We start from the raw sequence: 25,441 nt of genomic DNA on the forward strand, positions 1-25,441 counted from the left end.
TATTTGGACAAGGTTTCAGCCCGAATCGACCCCCACTGGCTACATTGATGCGCCAAAAATCTAGTTTCTTTCACATTTGTGGCGCCTACTTGAAGTGAAACTCCAACTTGCTTTTGGCTATGTGTGCTTTAGAGGCCCTTCAATATGTGATTCAAATGTGTATCAGACGACGCATTCATTTCATTTTTGTTACTTTTTGTAAAAAATAAATAAATCCAGTGATCATGTGTCATGATTTCTGTGAGTTTTGGATCAAATCTGTAGGAGGAGTAGCAAAAGTGTGTTTTGAAAGAAATGCAAAATGGCTGAAAATCTCGTTGGATGGATGGGTGTGGCCTATATGACGAGTTGCATCACGATTCAAAGAATTCAGGTGTTGGATACAGATAATGATATGTAGAATTCTCTGGAAGCTATTGGGTGTAGCTTGGAAGGGAAGTTTAAAACCAAATCACCAAGATGACTTTGATATCGATCTGTGATGATAGAAATATTTCCAACAAATCATTTCGACGTATTTTAGGTCAATAAGAAATATACGTTTGATTAATCAAATGATATCTTAAACACACAAAATCCAAATCTGATCCAATCAGATAGAGATTAAAAGTTTTGAACTCTTGGGCCCTGGTTATCAATAAACCCACAATACCCACGATACTTTGAGGGTCGTATGTGGTCACACAACAAACTTCTCTCATCTCAAACCTGAAGCATCACTTAAGATCCATAATGGCTCCCAGATGAACGGCACACATAAATTCTTAATTTATTTCCTTTAGCGAGTGACAGACAGTGCCATTACCGCAGCCAGACCATCTGTCTTTTCTGTCTACAGTCTTTGGCACCTCCGTCTCACAGCTGCTCCGCTCCATATAGGCCACAGTGCATGGCGGTTAATGCCCCTACCAGCTCTCTGTGGGCACTGAGGTGCCCATGCTGTGAGACCCACCCAAAAAAAATCACCATCATCACTGGTGAGACAGCAGCACTTAGCCCAATGGTGGAGAGTAACCAAATACTTACTTAAGTACTGTACTTGAGTAGAATGTGTAGGTATTTGTACTTTACTTGAGTATTTCCAATTTCCAACACTTTTACTCCACTTCATTTCTGATCCAAATATTATACTTTTACTCCACTACAATTATTTGAAAACTTTAGTTACTAGTTACTTTGTGGATTTTTATTATTATTACAAAACATACATTAACCACTTCAGCCCTACATACATTTCGGCCATTTGACCCATAAGGGTCTGTAGTTATTTGGAACTCTGGTGGTCCCTGGACCTGATGTTGAGAACCAGTGTGTCTTTACAGGTGTGGTGAGATCTCCTTTGGCAGCCCGAGATGAACCCTTACGGGTCCATTTGGTTTCTAACTATCAATCGGCTCTCAGAGTTACAGTTCCATTCGTCCACGCTCGAGTTAAATTCAACACTGAGGACTTTACGGTGCAGATTGAGGTCCCAGCAAAGCATAATAATAATTCAATTCAAATACGGGTCCGTGGTCCATAGTGCATATCAAATGGGGGGTTCTTTGAAATTTTAAAGTTTCAGAATCACTACTGTAGACCGTGCCAGTACCTTCTGTCTGTGAAAAGAAGCAATAGACACAAGTGGTCATATAGACAAACTTTTCTAACCATCCAGCAATGATGTAAAGGCTTTAAATAGAACCACACTCCCTGCCTTTGTCCCATGTGGGGCATGGGGATGCCCCCTTGTAGCATGTGTGCTGTCTGCATGTGCTTAAGACAAATATAACCCTCTGCTACCAAAGCTATGAGCTGGAGCAGCTTTCTAGATCAGCGCCCACTTGAAAATCTTGAAAGCGTTCGAGGCCACTTGCATTAAATTGCTATTAAAAAATAACAGATTTACAAGCTCATGGCAAGGCACAGAGTGCCGCTCTACGAGCTTGTAGATCTGCTATAAAAAAAATTAATCGTAAAACTTTGTGCAAATCTTAAAGCGAACATTTTTTAACTAAAATCTTTGCTTCTGGGGATTCTTTAATGTCTTCTAAATCCTATTTTTGAGTGGTGCCAACCACTCCTATATCTGACTTTGTCCGTGTGTCTGTATGTATGCATGTCCAATAAACAAACATTGATGACAACATCAATACGGGGCTCTCAAAGGCACCACTCTCTTCACCCTGTTTTTTTTTTTTAAAGTTTAAAAATGTACATATATGTTCAAAGATTTGCACACATTTTCACGATTTCTTTTTCTCAAAAATAGCAGATCTACAAGCTCATAGCGCGGCAATATCGGCTATTTTTAAATAGCCAAAGAAATCAAAAAATAACACAGATGCGTTCCCGGATTGCATGGGAGTGAGAGAGAGATGAAGCAGGGACCCCCTACTCTATATTGTATAAAATTGTGTTTCAGATGAAAGTTTTTTTTTTACTTAGTCTGCTCTTTTTTCCCTCTACACCTAATATGCCTCTTTGCCAAAAATAGCCGATCTACAAGCTCTCAACGCCTCGTTGAGAGCTTGTAGATCTGCTATTTTCGGCTAATGTTCCCCTCAGAAAAGGAATTCCAGGGTTCAAGTGGTTAATGTAAAAAAACAAAATCCTATCACACAAAGATTTGGCGGACCCCCTATAGTAGCTCTGAGGACCCCCAAGGGGTCCCGGACCCCCTGTTGAAGACCCCTGGGTTAAATCATAGTGTTTTGCCAATTATTTGGGGGCCCACTCGCAATACCCTCACAGCCCACCAGTAGGTCCCCGGTCCACAGGTTGGGAATCACTGAGCTGGAGAGAGTTTGAGGGTTTTCTGTTGAAACAACAACAACACAGAGGTGTGAGGCTGTGAGCAGGGTGTAGTTTACGGCTGTGATGTTTAACGTTTGTTTATGTTTACTGCTGTGTGATGTTTGCCAGTCAGGGGTCTCAGAGAGGACATGCAGGGTTTTCACAGCAGTCAGGTTCATTATGTGTAAATAAAGTGTGTGTTACGGACACTAACACAAGCATAATGCAATGCCTGTCCACGTACGCACATGCACACGCAGCCACTCAAACAGCCATGCACCCACCCACCCACGCGCACACACACACACGCACGCACGCACGCACGCACGCACGCACGCACGCACGCACGCACGCACGCACGCACGCACACGCACATGCACATAGTACAGATGACAGTGTCATTATGAGGACTCTATTGGACAAGTTCACCAAAAGGGGCTGTTTTTGTTTACCTTCGTCTCAAATGACTGCTAGACAGACAGAAAGATAGAGACAGAGAACACACACACACACACACACACACACACACACACACACACACACACACACACACACACACACACACACACACACACACACACACACACACACACACACACACACACACACACACACACACACACACACACACACACAGTGCACATTGAAACATCATGTTTCATGCCTGCACGAATGTGATGACTCCATGTCTATTTGTCTTCATACGGTCATAGACAGCTATGTGGCCTCTTTATAGCCTAGATTGAATGTGTCCATTTGGCCGGGCCGGGCCGGGCACACAGAGAGCTAGCATACTCCCTCCTCTGTCTCTCTCTCCAGGCCATGTGTCACACTGTGTCTCACAACTGAACTGGCTCCACCATGACCCTGGGCCCTGACTCATTCCAAATCTGTTCCACAGACATAAAAGTCATGAGAAAAGCTTTATTTAGCCATCATTTATAAGATCGGGATTTGATCGGGAAGGTCTTTGTCATCGGTGACACATTAGATATCGAGTGAAAGAGCAAACTGACTTTCTCCAAGAACGTATGTGCGTACGTCAGGGACAAGATGATGGATGTCTGACGTTTGAAGCCGCCTCCAACAGATTCTCAACCTTCTTTATCTCAAGGATTACCCAGTTTGATATGCATTGCTCAGTCTGATTATGCTTTAGGCAACAGACCCCCATTTGACATGATTTTGAACTCACTGCGTGTCTACAAAATGGACCAAATACACCGACTCTCAGAGATACAGACCAGTACGGTCCATTTGGACCCCTGGTGGTCCCCAGACCAGACGTCCAGACCCAGCGTGCTACTTGACAATCCTTGAATGAACGAGCAAATCCATGACCGAGCCTGTTAAATAAAGATCACCTAAAAGATTGTAGTGGTGTGACCTGAGAGACGGATCGTTATGTCATGCAACTGCAACAAACTTTTTGGACAATCAAAATACAATCGCATTTATCATAATCTTCATGTAGTCCGGGACCCCTCGGGGGGTCCTCAGAGTTACTACAGGGGGGCAGCCAAATCTTTGTGTGATAGGGACTTTTTTTTTTTTACACTAACCACTTGAACTGAGGGGAACATTAGCCAAAAATTGCAGATCTACAAGCTCACAACGCCTCGCAGTGTGAGGCGTTGTGAGCTTCTTTTTTTTTTTGATCAGCTATTTTCGGCAAAGAGGTGAAAACACACATTTAACATGAATCCAATATGTCGTGGGGGTCCCTGCTTCATCTGTCTCTCAGCTAGGGGGTCCTTGGCCTGAAAAACGTTGAAGAACCCCTGATGTAGACCAATCTATTCTCCTGTTGTTTGCATTCATGTCAAGATTAGAAAAACGAGGAGTGTGTGTGTGTGTGTGTGTGTGTGTGTGTGTGTGTGTGTGTGTGTGTGACCATCATCATGTCCTAAAGATGTTCCTGCACTTGATAAGCTGATCTCTCACAACACACAAGCAGACAGACAGACAGACAGACCTGGGAACAGCAGAGAGCAGCAGCTGACACACGGGCAACCTGATCCCTGCAGCTTTACAGCAGCACAGCTTGTGTACAGCAGACATTCCTGGTGAGGGAGGGGGAGCGCTCGTCACCATTCACTGTCTATTATCTTCTAGCTCAGAGGGGTCTTCAACGCTTTTGCAGGCCAAGGAGGACCCCCTGGCTGAGAGAGGGATGAAGCAGGGACCCCCCCCCCCCCCCCCCCCCACTACATATTGTATAAAATGGTGTTGCAGATTAAACTTTTTCATAGATTTCATAGCTTCATTGACTATCATCAGTGTTGTGTAAATGAATGTTTTCTGTTCATTTCAGACATTTAACCACTTAAACCTTCTATAGCCTTCAATAGTACTTGATTTGCTCCTTTTCCCCCCCTACACCAAACCTCTTTGCCCAAAACAGACGATCTACAAGCTCACAACAGCCTCGCAGCGTGAGGCGTTGTGAGCTCGACGATTTTCGGCTAATGTTCCCCTCAGAATAGGGACGCTAGGGTTGAAGTGGTTAATGTAAAAAATAAACATCCTATCACACAAGGATTTGGCGAACCCCCTATAGTAGCTCTGAGGACCCCCTAGGGGTCCCGGACCCCCTGTTGAAGACCCCTGTTCTATCTCCATCCACAGTGACACACGGTGGGAGAGCCGCTCTCCCTGTCCTCCCACTTTCCACTTTGTGTTTTTCCTTTTTTGTCAGATTTTCCTCTGCCTGTATGCGCTGCACTTTATTTCTCTCTTTTTATTTATTTTCCTCCATATTGCCTGCCTGTCCGTCTGGGTGTGTGCTGGCCTGGGTGTATTAAGCAAATTAACCCTAAAGTCTCTATTCTGGGGGGGGGGGGGGGCAAACATTCGGCGAAGACATTTGGTGTGGAGGGGAGAAAGTATTTTGCGATGCCACAGATAGAAACCCCATTAGGTTTCCCCATAGAGATTTTTGGAAATATTGATATCAATTATTTAAAGCCTGGAACCAAGCCATCCAGGCTTGGTTCCAATCATATTAATTAAATATTAGTATATAATAGAATTATGACCATAACAATGGTCATGATTCACCAGGAGCCTGGGTGGCTTGGTTCCAGGCTTAAAATAATTTATACAAATATCTTCGGAAATCTCTGTGGGAAAAATGAATGGGTTTTCTATCAGTGGCACCACAAAATGGCCGCCACTGCTATGCCCTATACAGGTTTAAAGTGGTTGAAAGTCACACCTGCAGTCACACTTCACAATAGAATCCTGAGGGTTAATGTAACTCAGAGAGTGTAACAACTGGTCCATACTCTCAGGGTTGAATTCACACCCAGGACCTTGCTGTGTAAGGGACATATGAGCAGATCAGAATATTAATCCAGTGATGATAGAGTTTCCTTCTGTTTGGTCACCGCACAGCCGGACGGGACGTCTGTATTTGGACAGCATGTGCAACTGCCTGTCCATCTGTCTGTCCTGTACCGTGTGCCACGATCACGGTGAATCATTCTTATTTAATAGCCTACTCTGCTGTCGCACACTGAAGACAGCAGATCTACAAGCTAACAATGCATCGCGTTGTCAGCTTGTAGGTCATTATAGATCTATATCTACTCTACTAGATTTAGATCTATTGAAGTATAATGCTGAATATATGTTGCATTGTATAGTGTCATGCACAGAAAATAATCTCGCTTCACAATGCGTTGAGGGCTTGTAGATTTTCATGGCGCGACACTGTACTTAAACGTGATGTAGTAATCTGTTTTTATGAAGAGGAATAAAAAAGAAAATGATTCAGAGCTTTTAAAAAGATTTTGGGGTAAAAAGATTTTACCCCAAAAATAATTCTGTTTTTGAAAAAACTATTTTCATAATTTCAGATTTTTTTGTTTTGTTTACATCTGTTGACAAACTGCATGAGTGCTGCCTTATACTGTAGAAGACGTTACTCATGGAAATAAGGAACCTTATTCCAGAGGTGTGGCATAAGGCAGACGTGTAATGCGACATCTACTGGCTAAATGTTGTCTACAGCACCTACAACCACAAGAACCCTATAGCACCCCTATTCTGGGGGAACAACAATGTTCGAAAAAATTGCAGATCTACATGCTCACCATGAGTCACGTTGCGAAGCATTGTGAGCTTGCAGATCGCCTATTTTCCACCAAGAAGAGATTTAGTGTAGAGGGGGAAAAGTGCATACCAGGTACAGACACAACTTGGATTTAAGTGCAAGTGCTCTCTATAAAGCAGTGGTTCTCAAAGTTGGGTACAGGGACCCTCAGGGTTCCTTGAGGGGGTTCCAAATGGATTTGGTTCCATTTGTACATTCTCAGAGTTATGGAGGTCCTTGAATTTGACACAGTTTTAAAGTGAACTTTGACCACATAGGGAGAGAGGCGTTGCTAAACCTGCCCTGTAAGACAACAGTCCCAGTAGCAACAATAAAGTGATGACAGTTTGTTGAATAATGGGACCGATGTTTTGAAGATTATAGTTTTCATCAACCTTCACCTGTAATCATAAAGTCTGTCCCACTCATCCCCATAGGGACCACCCAGGTAGTGGACACACGTACACTACATGAATGATTGTTGTGCATTTGAATCCTCTGGTTATGATATTTCCTCATGTTGAGTATCATTGTCACACCAATGACAGTGGCCTCAGATGACTCGGTAATTTGAAAAAAAAATCACCATTCATCACGTTCAAATCTCAACTGAATGTAACGATGATTAAATCTTTGGTAAAGCTACAGTAATCTAAAGTGTAATTTGGAGTTTTAGTTGTATTCAGAATCCCTTTTCATCAGAAGCATGTGTAAGTATATCATGGTCTCTCTCTAGTTGTCTTGGAAAGAGAAAAGCACCTCTGCATGGGGTCTGGCTGTGCTTTAAATACATACTGTGTAAGGAAGTGACACACTGACTTAAATATGAAGACGCCAGCAGTGACATAATGCATTTTATATAATGATGTGGTATATTGTAGATTATATGACCACATAACTTGACATTGTTTTATGTAAGCCTATTTATCCTTTTTCTATGCTTAAAATTGTAAAAGGCATATGCCTCATAAAATATTTATTTCTGCTACTTAAGTAAGTTTTTCTCTCTCATCATTCAGCCTCCTGACATTGAGAGGGTGTGTGTGTGTGTGTGTGTGTGTGTGTGTGTGTGTGTGGATGAGGACACGACCTCTAAAACACTTGACAAAACACAACCTACAGTATCCACTTGTGTAACAAATACCTCAGTAGCACACAGATAGCAGATTGCAACAACAGCATCACAAGCAAATTGTGGACTCCTGAGTACAACCTGTACAAATGTAACCAAAATCCACTCTCTCAGTAAAAATGAATACTCAATTAACACTGACTCAGATACAATTGACTCAGTATTTTGCAATGTGATGAATTGATGAATTGAATACACAGGACCACAATGGAAACACGCCCCCCTTGGGCTTTTTGTGTTATCCTTTTAACAATCATTGTAAACCGTACCTCTGTGCAATCTGCAAACTGTTAATAAAGTATTCAATCAATAAAAAAAAAAGTGTACAGTGTAAACCATTGGTTCTCAAAGTGGGGTCCGGGGACCCCCAGCAAAATCAGTTAATGTAGCTTCACAATCATTTTAACCACTTTAACCATAATTTATACTTTGGCTATTCAAAAAAATAGCAGATCTACAAGCTCATAGTGTGACACTACAGATCTGCTATTTTAGAAAAATCGTGCAAATCTTTGAATATATATATTTTTAAAGCAAAACATTAGTAGCCTAACTCAAACCTTTGCTTCTGGGGGTCCCTGCTGGAACAAAACATTTTGAGATGGGGGTCCGCGGCCAAATACATATCATTTTGGGGGTCCTTAATGAAAAAGTTTGAGAACCACTGGTGTAAACAGTGCCATTTGAGCAGCATAAAAACAACAGCAACCAGATAGTAACACACTCACCCTTTATGAACAGTCCTATGGGACTATATGGTCCTATGGCTGTCAGATGCGTGGTGGATATCCAATCCAACTGGAAGCAGACAAATTCAACAACTAAATCCCTGGTTTGGAACCAACAGAAGCTGTAAGACTAGAGTGTGTCTTCACCTCCTCCTCCTCCTGGGCTGCTGTGGACTCCTCTTCCTTCAGCTGTAGAGTGTGTCTTCTCCTCCTGGGCTGCTGTGGTCTCCTCCATAAGCTTTTGGACAGCCAGCTGACACCAGAGAGAGGAGCTGAAGAAGGAAGAAGGAAAGTTTCCCCTCCTGACCTGACCTGACTGCTGCTCAGCCTCAGACCATCTGCGTGCTGACAAACTCTCTCGACTGAGTCCACTCTGTCTCCACCGGGACTCCCTTCTTCCACGACGCACGGCACGCACGACAAGAGAGATGGCAGTCAGCCCCCCGACGACAGACAGACAGTCACTGACACCGACACATGGGGCGCTAACTGACTGACTGACTGAGTCAATCACACTGAAGACACACGCACACACCGACACTCACTTTCAGCAGCCGCCTGCGCCGTCCTACTACACACTCTTGGCTCTCTGGCTGTTATGATATGAGGGAGGCAGCTCGCTCACTCACCCAACGGTGTGTGTGTGTGTGTGTGTGTGTGTGTGTGTGTGTGTGTGTGTGTGTGTGTGTGTCGGTGCTGAACAGAGGGAGGGAGGATCGAGTGACTGTTTGGGTGAGAATGTTTGAGGAAGCTCATATCGTCTCCCAAATGAGCAGCGCAACAGTCTTTCAGAATTCACAAAGCCCTAAGCAACCACTCACTCACTATTCACATAATCCGCCCACCTGACCTCGCGCGCGCGCGAACACGCATGTCTTGTTGAATACAAACATTAAAAACTCACTGAAACGGTTATGTAGCCTACAGAAAATAAATACTTTATGAGCTGTTTTTCTTTATACATACAGACAGTGCCTATAAGTCGAAACCTTATATAATGCATCGTCTGTTATATTGTTATGCTGTTTTATTCACATGTTGCACAACACTTTGGTCATCTCTGGTTGTTTTTAAACAACTCTGTCTCACTTGGTTCTCAACCTGTGGGACGTGACCCCCTGAGGGGTCCCCACATGATTTGTGTGGGTCCCCAGATGACAGTGAAGTGACAATTAAACTTATTAATATCAACCAAAAAAAAGAAAGGAAATAAAGACCATTACTGCATCAAATGTATCAACAAACTATACTATGAAAACTGGTCAAACATTGGCCAAATTGTCAAATAATATAAGGGCAAAAATAAATTCTGGAACACAAACAGTAGTAGATGCACAAACTTGGGAAATTCAACAATACGTTTTTCAGGATACAGATCACGGATACAGGAAGCATCATCTCCTCCATATGTGGCGACTGCCAATTATCACAGACACTGAACAGAATTTAGCCAATGACAAAACGCCCACCTTTTTGTCCGTCAGCACTCCTTACGTCAGACTTTGGATGTCACTTTAGCTCTTGGCCTGGGCATACCTGCAATCTGCAGGCCTCTCTCAACAAATGTATGGACATTACCGAGGCTTCCAAATATGAACACAAGCAGTTTACATTTGTAACGCTGTATAATAGCATCCTTAAGACATTGGTACTTTAGCACCTTGGTAAGAAATGCCTGCTACTTAGTTGTATCCCTGATACTTAGTAACCAAGTATAGATCAGGTAAAAGGCAGACACACAGGCCCTCTCGACGGCTTGCCTCCTAGGAGCGACGCCATAACAGCAATGTGTTTCTGACACAGTGACCACCTCAAGCGAGGTGTGAACACTCAGCCTGTGTCTTGGGGAAGGTCATGTGTATCTATGGAGGTTTTAACCAGCTGATTTACACTGGTGTCAAGCAGAATTACTGTCATCTACAAGTTGGATACCACCACAATGGTCTGGTCTTTAGTGAACACCACTCCGGCACTCCGGCAACAGCTCCATATGAACGTAACGCTGCCACCATCATTGGGACAAATTTGGGGATGAGGACCTACAACAACATTAGAGTGTTTGACACAGAGGCCAACTGCTGACTGAACACGCCTTTGGCACAGTTTCCAAAAGGACACTGGGGTCAGTCATTCATACTTTGACTCTATACAATGGAGAGCTGGTACAAATTCAACCAGATCTTCAATAATCTGTGGAAATTCGATCCCGAGAGCTTCTCCTGGAAGAAGGTTGAGCCCAAGGCGGAAAGGTTCACAACAGTCTAAGATGTATTGGACAAATGGTTGCACGGTGGGAGATCGTATCATCCTCTTTGGAGGACAAAAAGATGACATAAAAAAGTTGAAACATGGAGATATGAGATGTCTGCCCAACAGCAACGATATGAGATGTAACAAATTAAAACCATTTGAATCTTGGATGTCTGTGGTTCATTAATAGGCAATAATAGCACACAAATATGCCCTAGTTTGAAGGTGTGTTCCAGATGACAGAGACTAATGACTGTACACACAGTCACTGGGACAAACATCTTTTATACTTTCTTCACTCTGGTGTGAGACCAGCTGTTTACACACCGCTGGAGAGAGTGCATCATATTTGCTTGAGGAGTGGTCTCTGCGATTCTTTTGTTATGGTGGTCCACTATTGACTGCATGCCTTGCTGGATGAAAAAGGTCATTTGTCACAGGCATAGAATAAAAACAAAAAATAACAACTTAGCCTCATACAGTCAAGATTCTTCACGATAGCTACCCAGTAAACTCTTGAGATTGTACAAATGTAACCAAATGGATTTAATGTTTTATGGATTTAACGTTTTAATTGGTTACATTTGTAAAGTTACAAATGTAGCCAGTTACTAATAGTTACAAATGGATACATTAACACTGAGGATTTGGAACATAATCATTGTAGTTATCCTCACAGATTTGTAACTTCAATTTCACAGTGATATAAATGACTGTGATTTGAGTTTCCTCAACAAGCTGAGGAATGCTAATATTTGCTAGTATTTTCCTGAGCTGAGTCATTAAGCAATCATTACTGTAAGCTCCTACAACATGACTATTTATCTATTTCTCAGGGGGGTCCCACACATCCCCAGATTACAGTGAAGTGACAATTTAATGACTTTCAAGACCTTTTTAGTAGACTTATCTAAAAAAAGAAGAAAAAAGACCATTACTGCATCAAAAATAATCAACAGACTATACTATAAAACTGGTCAAACATTGGCCAAATTGTCAAATGATATAAGAAAGAGGCAAACATTTTGAAAATAGACGATCTACAAGCTCACAACACCTTGCGTTGCGAGGGTTTGTGAGCTTGTAGATCTGTTATTTTCACAATATGTATCTGTGGAACCGAGTCAAACTAAATGTAATGCCTCAACTATACGATTACAAGTGCTTGTCAGGGTGTAGGGTCCCCAGTTCAAATGTAATAATTTTGGGGGGTCCCCAGTTAAAATATGATTATTCTGGGGGGTCGCGGACTCGCGGCATGAAAAGGTCGAGAACCACTGCACTAGAGCCACCTGGTGTACTGTATTAGACAGAATACTTTCTAGTTCAGTTCAGCACGCTATAGATCAACTTAGAAAAGGTCAGGTAATAGATATCCATGTAATTGCTTAGTAGTCTCATATATTGAATGAACCTTGTGTATGTGGAAACAATGTAATTTTGATTCTTTCATGATGTTTCTATGAAATCTAATAAAGGTTTGGTTGTGCAAGGTAGCCCACCCCAAATACTGTAGAAATCTAATATATATATAAATGAATGAACTACAATACTTTAACCATATGAACCCTAGGGACCCTATTCTGGGGGTGTCATAATAGGCAAACATTTGGCGAAAATAAGCAAAAATTGTAATAAGTAGTAGTAAGAAAAAGGGAGGGGGAAATTACAGACCCCGGAGGACCCCGGTCAATAGGGTTTAAGAAATTAGAGCACACTGTAACCAAAAGCACAATAAAGGTAAAATGTAATGGAAACCATATCTACCCATGTTGCAGTGTTATAAGGTAGCAGTGGAATCAAGTGTTAATTCAAGCTAGTAATGGAGCACATTAATGTCTAATGGTTATGGGCTAAAATGAACACAGAAGATGTAAAACTGTTGAGATGACAAATGACCTGCTGTCACCAACATAGTCATAAAACATCATTATCAAATTTAATGTGTTGTGAATGAAGATGCCGTTGACAAAAATGAAAAATTGGTCTACAGAGCAGTAACCTTTATTACTTTGACATTCATAAAATCCCCATTGTGCATGAATCTTTATGACCGTTTTCATTCCCTACTTCCTCTGCATACTTAATTGAAGCCGGCGAAGAATAACCACAGTGAACTGTGAATTGTTAGGAATATTTTACGTATGTGAAGTAGGCTATAATCGCTGTTTTGAAGGGGATTAGATTGACTGAGCTGTTTCTATGACTCTTCATCATTCTTTGCTGTACTTATGGAGCATAAAAAGCTAAACATGGAACAATGTGACCTTGAGACATACAAAGTCACATTTGTAAACAAATTCCAGCTTAGTGACTTTCACCAGGAACTCTGGGGGACTGGGTCAGATAAGACACATGGCTCTCAAACATTTTCATGTCAAGGGCTTTCAAACTAAGTAGTAGTATAAGTATTTGGCCACAGACCTCCATTTGAAAATATTTTGTGCCAGGGACCCCCATAGATTATTGTAAATTCAGTTAAAATATTCCACATTTTTCTAGATTTTTCCAATAATAATAATATTAATAATTGTACTGTATATCCGATGTATAAATAGGGTTAAAGTGGTTAAACTGATTTAACTGATTTTGATGCATTAACACATTTAGCCTGGAACATCCTCAAGGGCCACTGGCGGTCCCCGAACCCCACTTTGAAAATCACTGAGATAGGAGATACAGTAAGTTAACTCCTCATAAGAGTAGGAAGGCTCAAATCTTCATTCAGAAGGCCTCAGGGAGTAGAAATATTCTCTGTGATGCTGCAGTTCTCATGGCCTTGAAGCCAGAGGTTTTGGGTGAGTGTGTGACTGCCAGACAGATGGTGAAGCTCTGCGGACAGCCGGACACCCACAGAGACAGGAAATAATTCCCTCGTTCCCCCAAGGGATGCAGAGGGTTGTGCGGACAGCACAGCATCAGTGGATGTGAACTTCCACCCATCCGATGGTCAGCAAACCTCGCAGAATCATCAAAGACCGTAGCCATCCCAACCACGGACTAGATGCTGCCACATGGAAAGTGGCTCTGCAGCCACAAGGCCACTGGCAGCAGGCTGCAAAATAGCTATACATCCCCCAGACAATCAGGCTTGTAAATGATCTGACATGGGAAAAACTAAACCAGGAATGTTAGCGTATGCTGTTCATGTTTACTATATTATTACTATTATTGTTGCTACAGTGTCAGAGGAACCACAACAAAAGAATATGCCAAGTTTTTGTTTTTATTTGTTAGATCTGTCTGTTTTGTCGTGGTAAAGACTAAAGACACACTAAGGATAATATGTTAGATGCATCTTTGTCTTGTTTTTGTCTTCTTTGGGGCTTTTCTGCCTTTATTTAAGATGGACAGGAAACAGGGAGAGATAGGCAATGAGGCAAAGATCATCGAGAACTGGTCTCGAACCCGCAATGCGCTGTCAGGCTACATTAGAGCCTGCCCAGACCGCTAGGCCAACAATCCGGGCCACATCTTTGTCTTTTGACCCCCAGCTTATGAAACAGCATTTACACCATCCAGACCGAAATTACTGTATTTTATTTTTTTTATTAACAAGGTACAATGTCCCCACAGATAATGTAACTATTCAATAATTTGTTAACCTCTTTCAACCTGACGGTCCTAGTTTGGGCATGCCAAAGGTGAACATTTTTTAAATACTGTATAAAAAAGGGCTAAAATATAATATTGTAGGGCTGTTTGTGTTTGTTACACGCACGCACGCAGGCACGCACGCACGCGCGCGCACACACACACACACACACACACACACACACACACACACACACACACACACACACACACACACACACACACACACACACAGTGGCATGCTTGCACTGTATTTTATAAGAAGACAGCCTTGAAACCTAGCATCTGCTGGGGTATTATTTCTTATTCTCAATATCTCAACTTTGGAACTGGTGAACGTGAATGCCATACCTCAGTACAGTGGTTCTCAAACGTTTTAATTTCAAGAACCTCTACAAATGGTTCCATTCATACACTCTCAGAGTTACAGACCTGTAAAGGGTCTATTTGGACCCCCTCAAGGAGCCCTGAAGGTTCCTGGACCCCACTTTGAGAACCACTAGCTTAGTAAATTCAATAACGTCGGTGCACTTTTGCAACAAGTGTCCTGGAACAATTGTCCTGGAAATTACACATTTCTTTACCATTATTTATGCACCTCCACAGCATCTGATTCTGTTCCCTAATACAATGTCGTCCTCTAGTGGTGAATGTTAGAACTCATTCCTAGAACTCAATTGTTTTCTATGGTCTATAATTTAATGAGACAAAGAAAATCAATTAAATACATTCCTTTGTTCTCTGCATTGGTTGGAATTAAGTAGCCTACCCCATGATATCAGGTTTTAATTAGGCCTACATCATACAAAACCAGACACAAAAACACAATCTAGAAGATCGAATTACTGATATCAAGCTTATAGGCTAAGAAAACATTGAAGACCTTGGTTGGCAAAAGAGTCTGGATTCTCTAAAGTCTAACGTTTACATTAGAACAATATGCATGATTGCATCTCAGGCAACGCTTTTAGAGAACGCTGTAATGCATTTTGAAAATGTATCTCCCCCTAATGGTTTTACAGTACCACCACTGAACCACCAGAGGTTGACAGGGAATAAAACAGAGAGCAAAATCACAGAGAAGAATAAAGCAAATGTATTATTCCTGTCAAGTTTACTGATCTAAAGACACTGGTGTTTAACACTGGAGTCTAATCAATAATCAACCAATAATATTATCATTAACTTGACAAAACAAGGCTCAGATGGATGGATTCCATTCAACCAAGTGACTTGTCATCTTAATAATGAAAATAAGAACCAATTCACCTCCAGCAAATTAAACAGAATGTACCTTCATACCACTGCAATAATTTGTATAGTTTACTACTCTCCCCCCCCCCCCCCCCCCCCCACCCGCCCCACATGTGAATTTCCATGGACAGTTTAGATTGTGATGGAAAATAATAATTTATCTTATGTTCTAAGGAAAATTAAAGGTGAATAATTTATTGTCTAGCTGGTTATCACTGCCCAGCAGATGTGTTCTGTTGTGGGCTCAGTATTTTCTCTGATAATATTATGGATATTGTGCGTCAAGGGCGGGCAGCTGGGTGTGGTAGTTAAAGGATAACATTTATGTGAACTATTTTCTGGTGCAGGAAGGGTGACAGATTTTTTTTTTTACAAACTTTCAATGAGCCAGAGGGCATTTTGAACCAAAAACAATACCCAAATTAATCAAGAAAGAAACACTCCTCTGTTCATCTGGTAGAAAAAAAAACATACTTAAATAAATAAAAAACTGATTATGAAAAAAAGACAAAGACAGAAAGTATCCTTATTTACAAGTGGCTAAGAAAGTAGAAATACACCATACTATGATTCTATATCTTTATTACAACTCTTGCAATTCCCAGGATTCTGCCATGACTACTGTAATTCCACTTTGCACTCTGACTAAGGTTTAATTATGTCCTCTTTGTACATGCTTTCTTTTTTTAATATACTGTATATATATGCTGCTCACTGTTATATCCTACTTTACACTCAGAATAAGGTATTCTCACCTTCAAGGTGTTTATGTTGTGCTCTCCTTAAACCTCAAATATTTTGAGAGTGCAGACCTTGTTTATATATATATATATATATATATATATATATACAGTATATATATATATATATATATATGCCAATAAATATTCATCCTTATGTGTAAAAATACTCTCATTGCTCCCCTCCAAAAGAACATTCCTGAGGTCATGGAGGTCAAGGTTCCAGCCTCTTTTGTCCTTGTTGCCAATTTGCTGCACGACATTTGTGAAAAGCAAAAAGAGGAGTAAACCCAAGACCGTAGGAGCCATAGAAATCATTAATCACGCACAGAGTCTCATTAGAAGTCAAGTCAACCGAGTGCCATGACAGGCTGCGTGCAAAAGGGCTGCTTTTCACTTCCAAGGCTCCAGTGGAAATACTCCTGGATATCTCTGCATGGGAAGCCAACTTATTGGAGCACCTACTAAATCCTAAATGTAGATAACAGACACAATTGCTTTCCATTAAGTGAAAGACCCCATCCATCACTTAGCCACTTTCAACCTGGCATTATTTTGGGCATGTCATTATATAGTAAGTGAGAAACAAAAAAAAAAGTAAAAAATAGTCAATCGACAAGCTCACAATACATTGCGGTGGGACGCGTTGTGAGTGTGTAGTGCTGCTATTTTTGCCATACGACGAAGTATAGGGGCTTAAGTGGTTAATTTCCTTGGTAACTGTGTATTTGTTGCTTTCAATTATCCAGCGGCCATTCCAGAGCTAATAAACAACCTGTTGAACTGTAAATACCACAACGTCTATTTGCAGTAAATCAGAGTTATTTACTGCTCGGTCCATGCACCTTTGTTTCTGCAGAGGCGGCAGTGACGTGGTCAGGGAGTCAGATAAAGGGTATTTCTCACCAACACTTTCCTGTTATTTTCCAGGGTCCTTTGTTTGGTTGCGAGGCCTCAGTTTGTCAGTTCTCAGGGGAATGAGAGGAACATACGAGCCTGAGCACTCATCAACACCCCTGCCCTCACACAGAGAACGCTGCTATTGTCCCGGCCTGTCTGTCTGTCTGTCTCACTGTGTGTCACCTTGTCTTTGGGGTCTTTACAGCAAAGTCCTGAGTGTTAATTCAAGGTTGCAATCCGAAATGAATGACTTTAAAGTTATTTTAACCACGTGAACCCTAGTGACCCTATTCTGGCACAAACATTTGGCAAAAATAGCCAATCTACAAGCTCAGCTTGTAGATCAGCTTTCTGTGAAGAGATTTGGTGTAGAGGTAAAATGGGAGCGTACCAAGTATGCCTGATAGAGTTTAAGTGGTTCTGTATGGCAGAGCAGTGGTTCTCAAATGTTTTCATGTCAAGGATTTAATATGTATTTGGCCAGGGACCCCATCAGAAAATATCTTGCGTCACATTCCCCCATACAAGATATCTGTTGTTAAAAAAAGATTCAAAGATTTTTTTGAAAATAGCAGATGCACAAGCTCACAATGCGTAACATCTCAACACGTTGTGAGATCGGATATTTTCAAATAGTCGATTGATGCTGTAATAACTCATTTTGTTGGGACCCCCTGGAACTCTCTGAAGAACACCTGGGGATCCCCGGACCTCACTTTGAGAACCACTGGGGTAGGCTGTAGGACACATACCGCTTTGACCAGTAGCAATGCCTGAATCTTATAAGTGCAATATCTCCCCTGGCCCTGGACAAGCAAGGATTCTGTTACTATTTATTGGAGTGATACCACATACAGAAACAGATTCCTTCTTGGAAGCACGGTAGGAATTTGGTCTCCTATGCAGAGACCTGGGTCCCGGTTAGGACAATGAATATTAGAATAGGATAACTTAGAATGTAGCTGTGTAGTGAAATGTAGATTATTTTATGTCAGTCTGATATTACCTATTAGAAGAGCGTTACCAAAGTTTCACACTTGGCTCAAATAAGATTTTCAAGTATAGGCTATATAAAGGAATAAAGATCTTGGACTCCATGTAGCCAGCCTGTGACATCGTGTGACTCGTCATGACATACATATCTATGACGTTTGACGCCAAATTTGGGTAAGGTTTCAGCCTGATCAGAGCCCTTTGGCTTCCATTATAAAAAAAATCAAAAAGTATAAAACATGAAAAATAAATACGATCAGACTTCTTGTGCACAAGAAGTCTGGCACTGATCGGACACAGACACACAGACAAGACAGACCCTCTTCTACATGACTAGGCTCATGGCTCTTGCCATGCTGTAAAAAAAGAAAGAAAGAAAGAACAAAATCTGATCTTTCCAGTAGGCATGAGAGTTGAGAAAATTGAAGTATCAAAATGATTTGTTTTAAGTTTTTTCAACTGGCAGATTTTATTAGACCTTCCTTCCTCCCATCAGGCTCACTTGGCCATGGAAATGAATGAGATGTGTGGAACAAAAATGAGCACTCTCTCTATAAAAAGGTCTGTAATATATATTCGTACTTCCTCGCTTCCTGCTTTTTCACAGGAAATTGCTTCTTTATTGAACAGATTATTTCACACGCTTTGTAAGTCACGTTGAACAAGAGGAAGTTTGAGTAGAGAGATGAAACATCTCTTGTTCTCACTGCCGAACAGGGGACACGTTCAAGTGACGTGTAACTTGACAAAAGTCTTGTCTTTTTGTTGTGTCACTTGAAAAATTCCTGGCTTTTAAATTCCTGTCCTGGCAGACACAACAACAACAGGAAGAATGGCCATTTTCACAGGTGTCAGGAAGCACAGGAAATAAACATGTTGGATACTGGAAAACATTTGTGTACTGGCAAGAGTCAGAGGTGATCCTAATAACAGCTATTTTTAACCCTCACTATGGTATTTTGCTGTTTGGATTTTTATTTTTGGTAACTACAAAGGAAGCAGCACCTGATGTTACCCTTAAATCATGTATATGAAAAATGGTTTCCCACAAGTTGAAAATTATGTTTGGAGATAAATTGAGAATCTAAATATAAATGCAAAGATAAATGATTTGAAGCTTTTCTTATGTGCTTTCAAAGCGGCTACACTACTTTAAACTGTGGGAAATTCATTCTCAAGTATAGCAGCAAGTTCAACTCCCCATTGTTTAATCATTTTGTTGACCGGGCTCCCCCAGAGCTCTATACTCAGTCCACACTATATTCCCTCTACACTGTGTCTCTATGCCAAAAATAACAGATCTACAAACTCACAGTTGTGAGTTTGTAGATCTGCTATTTCTGTTGTGAACATGAATAATGTGTTATATTTGTTCAATCTAATGTGGTTATCATATTTAACTGTACATTCATTGCTTTACTTGGAATTGTAAAAGTTCTTATATTCTGGTGGATGCTTGATTGCTCCTTCACAGTGCAGTGTTTGAGACTGCTGATCACCATGCCAGACAATTCGTGGGTATTAAAGACACTCCTCAATTGGTTTAGAAGGTACTATCTCTTAAGCCTGATTGATAAAGTACTTTGTCGTATGACGGTGTCGCACACTGAACAAAGCAGATTTACAATAGATTGGCTATGTTTGGCACTCAACACCGTTATATGACAAAGCATAAATTCAGCATTAGATAGGCTATACTTTGTTGCGATGGGGAGTGCTACATCCTCAACAGTATGAATTAGCTCATGGATCCATTCCAGGACCTATATGTCATTTCTGTTGTTCAATCCAGAACTTATTAAAATGTTTATTCTCAATTATTTCAAATCATGCATAGCACAACCTCAACCGATATCTTTAATATTGAATAACAGGCTACCATGCTGCTGCATTCTCTCCATGGCTTAAACAGTCTGACCGGGCAAATGTTTAGAACCTCCTTTTCAAAACTGGGAAAACCATGTGTCTTCATTTATTTTATGTTTATTCAGAACATGTCATGCACTTACAGTAACATGAAACTACTTTTTGCTACTTCCACAATGCATATTCCCAACCATTTTATAAACTTCTGCACTAGATGTCTACAAAGCAGCAAAGCACACTGGCATGGATACTAGGGTCAAGCAAACAGATTTGCTTAATAGCAAAATAAAGTAAACAAATCTGATAGAATGCAAGGTTTGTGAGTGACCATTGTTTTCAGTAGAACATTTAAATACGTCTGACTATACTGTCAGTTTCCCATTTTCTAAAAGGATTTTCATCATGTTTTTTGGACAGGTTAGCCCTGTGTGATGGCCCTAGGGCAATATACTGTAGGGTTTAAACCACTCAAACACTATATTGAAAGAGTTCCCCAGGGGTCTATACTGGGCCTCCTCCTTTTTACCTCTCTCTTTCCCGAAAATAACTTATGAATTTATAGATTTTCGTTGAATGTTCGCTCCAGAATAGCATTGAGAAAATGCAGCAGGGTGGTAAATGTATCAATATTAAAGCTATTGTGTGCGACACATGATTATAAATGATACAATATATAAAAGAAAAAACAGGGGAAAAAAACAGAATGAAAATAAAGAAAAACACAAACCCATCCTTTAGAATAGTGAGAACATATTATAACTTCCAGTTTAGGTACCTTACAGCAATGGTTCTCAAACTTTTTCATGTCAAGGACCCCCAATAGGATATGTATTTGGCTGCGGACCCCCCGTCTCAAAAATATTCAATGCCAGGGATTTTTCAAAAATAGCAGGTCTGCAAGCTCATAGTGCGGCACTCGGTGCCGCACTATGAGCTTGTATATCTGCTATTTTTGAATAGCCAAAGTATAAAATATGGTTAAAGTGGTTAAAATGATTGTGACGCTTTATTAACTAATTTTGCTGGGGACCCCCTGGTACCCCCCAAGGAACCCTGGGGGTCCCCAGACCCCACTTGCCTTACAGTACAAACCTTGCTCACAAAGTTCTTCGAGGATACCGCCAGTTTTGTATTTTTCCCCACATTTGGCTCCACTGATTACATAAAATGTATACACCATGGTTTCAAAACATTACATACAAATGTACCAAGTGATTCTAGTCCGACAACACTTAAGTACTATTGAATGTACTGCAATATTAGTCCGTTTAGCCTTGATACAGTATTGTTTCATAGCTTTTAAGTAACCACGGTTTAACCATGATGGAGTATGTCAGTGGAACTATGCGGTATATGAAATACCACTGGCGGTATCCCTTAAGTCCTTGTATTCATAATTTAGAACCAGATCCAATTGATCATTTCTATAAATATGCCTATTTCACAGCTTTCAATTACGTATAGGGATTTTTGTTTTATTTTATTATTTGTTTAATTAGTAGTTAATGTGTACTTACTGTATCTCAACATGAGATTGAACATTGTTAGTAAAGTTAATAGGGAAATACAGTGTATTATATATGCAGTAATTGTCAAGGTACTGTAGTCAAAGTTTTTCTCTCCATAACTTTGGTTTAATTGTAGGAGCTTCCTGTACATTGGTTGGTGTACATAGGCCTGACCTTTTCCATGTCAGCAATTATAGAACCTTATATAATTCAGTACAGTACTTTTTTTGCTTTGTTTCAAAGGTTTGCGTGAAAAAAAAAGAAAACATTTGTATCGCCTTGGTTAACGCTTATGAACTATGAACTATCTATTTTCTGATTTAACTGTTTTCCAAACATAAAGGCACAATGAATGACAATGTGAATGTAATTTACTCTACAAAGTATAATTCTAAGATCATTTGCAGTTTTTCTTGACATAGCCTTCTTATCGGAACACAGGGATAAATATAAAAAAAACAATCTCAAAGAAACAAAATTAACTTTCAAAAAGCAGTACAAAAGTTTGTTTGTTCTTGTAACATATTAAAATATACTTCAATCATTTATAAGTTAATACTATGCTACATTTACACTGAACTGATTCAGTCGTGAAAGTGCTGGTCAGCGAGGGGTGAGCCATTTTGGAGCAGCAGGTGTGTCTGTGTTCAGCTCTGTATTCTGACTTTCTCCTGAGCCCAGCTCGCCGCCTCCTGAAAAGGCAAATGAAGAGGTTTATAAATACATCACATTTACATTATAATGTTCACTAGGGCTGTCACCATTATGACATTTTACGTGACGATTAATTGTCACACAGATAATTGCGATTAACGATTGAATTGTGTTTTTGGCATTGAACATTGGAACATATGAATACAATTTTAATTTCTTTTTTGGTTTTTAGGCTTTTTAATTTCCACAGGGCAGATATGACAAATAACTTAAATATACAAAGTAATGACTGATATAATTATATAATGACTTAATTACTTACAACACGTCACTTCATGACGTGTTGTAAGCTTGTTGTAATGTTTGAAAATGCATGAACATTATTCAACATGGAAACGATTATGATGTATTATCTCAAATAATTATAGACGATTAATAATTGTGACAGGCTAATGTTCTCACACACACACACACACACACACACACACACACACACACACACACACACACACACACACACACACACACACACACACACACACACACACACAAACACAGTATATTATAGTCCATTCATACAGATGAAAAGTATATATCCACGTCTTTTCATTTTTGTAAGAGCAGATCATGTAGGCTATGTGATATTGAAAAAGTTATTATAAGACCTCAAATTAATGGAGTAATCATCTATATTTAAGGATTAAAGCTTATTTTAGAATGTATCCCTGTTTCTTTTTTTCCCTCCACAACTTGACTTGAACAGTAGTAGTTACCTTCATGGGATTGAGTCTTGAGCTTGCTTGCAATTTTGGAGAAGAACTTGAAGGTGAGACAAGCCCCTGTCTCCCTGTCACAGATGGATCCTTTGCAGTTGCAGGTCTTGCGGCACTCCATCCCATAGGTTCCATACATGCAATCTGTGGGGAAAAAAACACATCAGATAGGGGCTACACGACCTCCCAGAGGGGTTCCATATCCTCCTATCACAGTTGATCAAAACGGCAAAAGCTGATATTTTTGGAGTATAGCCTATTGGAATAGCCTGCCTACTGTTCAAAAAACACAACCAAAATAGGCTTAAAACAACAAATGCACTCGAACAGCTACAGACTACACTACAGTAGGATAGGCTACTGCAGACAGTGGAGCTGGCTGTCCAAGTGCAACTGTTGTTTTACGCCTATTTTGGCTGCCTATATTCATAAAATAAACCCAGATAAAAACTGTAATCCAAGCCAAATGTAAAAATGTGACAAAGGCCTATAAGTAAGTAAGCATGTATCAGGCTAATTTTGGGTAACCTAATTGTGTTTTTATTTAAAACATTTTTATTTTTATTTACAAAAACAAAAAGTATTTATCAGGCATGGCATGCATATAGCACATTAAAGGAATAGTTCACCCACATTTTTTTTAAAACTTATTTTCTATCAATTACACACCCCATGAAGCCTTGAATTCATGGAGATTTCGTTGTTTTTGTCGCATTCCTGAGCCAATAATTTGATAACCGGCGGAGACTCCAGAATCTGAGTCTCCTATATCCCATATTAACCGATGACCCGATCATCAAATTATTGTCTCAGGAATGCGACAAAAACAGAAAAATCTCCATGAATTCAAGGCTTCATGGGGTGTGTAGTTGCAGAAAATTTGCCATTTTTTGGGGGGGCCGGTGAACTACTCCTTTAAGCAAAACACGTTGACTCATCTAGCTGTGCAGCAGGTGCGCCAGATCAGTCAGTCAGTGTGAATGAATAATAATAACATTAGCTTTACCTTTGCAGATTCCATATTCATCTCCGTAATCATCCTCATCCTTGTAGAACTCGCAGAACAAGCCGGGTCCGCACTTGACGCCGTGCATGCCGGACACGGTGCGGTAGCAGTGCTCGCCCCTGGCCGCCGCACAGACCTGGCAGCAGCCGCAGTCATCCAGGACGGTCCGCCTGCAGCGCCCCGTGCCGCCGCACAGCTCCGCGTTGCACCGCTCCGGGCAGTTCACTGCGTACTTGACGTTCGTGCCCCAGGCTTTAACATCAGCCTGGACTATTATCGTAGACAACACAGTGAGGAGGAGAAAAGACATCGCGGGGGATGCGGGGTTGTTTCTTCTGGTCTTTTTAGGCTGAATGAACCCGATCTTAGGCTAAAAAAGGGATTTGTTCCCGGACAGAGGAGCGACCACCTCTGGCGTCTTGGATGCAGTGACCTCTGGCTCCTCGGGTTGCAGAGTTATTATCAGCATTGAACAACTTTGTTTTGCACATGTTTTTTTTTTTTTGCCCTCGTCAATTTCCTCAATCCGGTGTTGTCATCCTTTCGGCTTTTACCACTGCCCCTTTTTTTAGAAATCCGGTATGGAAGTGGGATTAACACACTGAACCACCGCCATCCAGGAATTGAAATGCATGTGACTGTGACCTGTCCTGATGTCAGGTTAAGGTATTATCTCCGCCGGGGCGGAGATTGTGTTTTCGCCCATGTCTGTGTCTGTCTGTCTGTCTGTCTGTCTGCGTTGTTGCGCTGATCTCACAAACTAATCAGCGCCACATTTGTTGTGGAAGGCAGCAGCCAGTAGGTCATGGAACTTGATGGAAGTCACTCCCTGCCTATTCAAATCTGCCAAAAACATGCTATGCTATACCAGCACACTTTACATTTTAGCCTACAACTCTTGAATGTAGGTCATACTCCAAAATATATTTTTATTGACATGGCTTACATGAACATATAAACTAGATATCTGTCAAAAGGATAAAACACAAAAAAAAACTTGTGAGCTTATTTGCATTGTGGTCCTCTCCTGTGTTTAGCTGATCTAGGATGGGTTGTGAGGTTGTCTCCCCTGCCCCTGACCAAGTAGGGATTCCCTCTTGATTTCTGCTGAAAGAGGACATAACACTCATGGATCAGCTGTCTAGAGCAGCAATTCTCAACCTGAGGGCTGG

The 25,441-nt window shown here is 40.8% G+C and overlaps 2 protein-coding genes across 3 annotated transcripts in view; both read right to left on the reverse strand.

Annotated features, from left to right (window-relative positions):
• Window positions 1–8,829, reverse strand: part of arhgap24 (Rho GTPase activating protein 24) — a 94,833-nt gene extending 86,004 nt beyond the window's left edge. The window contains exon 1 of one of the 2 annotated variants that reach the window (XM_084046724.1): window positions 8,732–8,829. The gene's annotated coding sequence lies outside the window, so the exon portion shown is untranslated. Of the gene's footprint in view, window positions 1–8,723 lie in introns of both variants that reach the window. The other variant, XM_084046723.1, reaches the window with a different exon arrangement.
• Window positions 8,830–21,832: 13,003 nt separating this feature from the next.
• On the reverse strand, window positions 21,833–24,690 carry esm1 (endothelial cell-specific molecule 1). The gene is made up of 3 exons (XM_084046239.1): window positions 24,270–24,690; window positions 23,264–23,407; window positions 21,833–22,528 (listed from the first exon to the last, which is right to left on the reverse strand). Exons 1-3 carry the CDS (start codon window positions 24,577–24,579, stop codon window positions 22,440–22,442), a joined length of 543 nt encoding a protein of 180 aa, XP_083902365.1. The 5' UTR covers window positions 24,580–24,690; the 3' UTR covers window positions 21,833–22,439.
• Between the last annotated feature and the right edge of the window lie 751 nt (window positions 24,691–25,441).

The sequence above is a fragment of the Gymnoscopelus microlampas genome (assembly GCF_963454915.1).
Source record: "Gymnoscopelus microlampas genome assembly, chromosome: 21".
Lineage (NCBI taxonomy): Eukaryota > Metazoa > Chordata > Actinopteri > Myctophiformes > Myctophidae > Gymnoscopelus > Gymnoscopelus microlampas.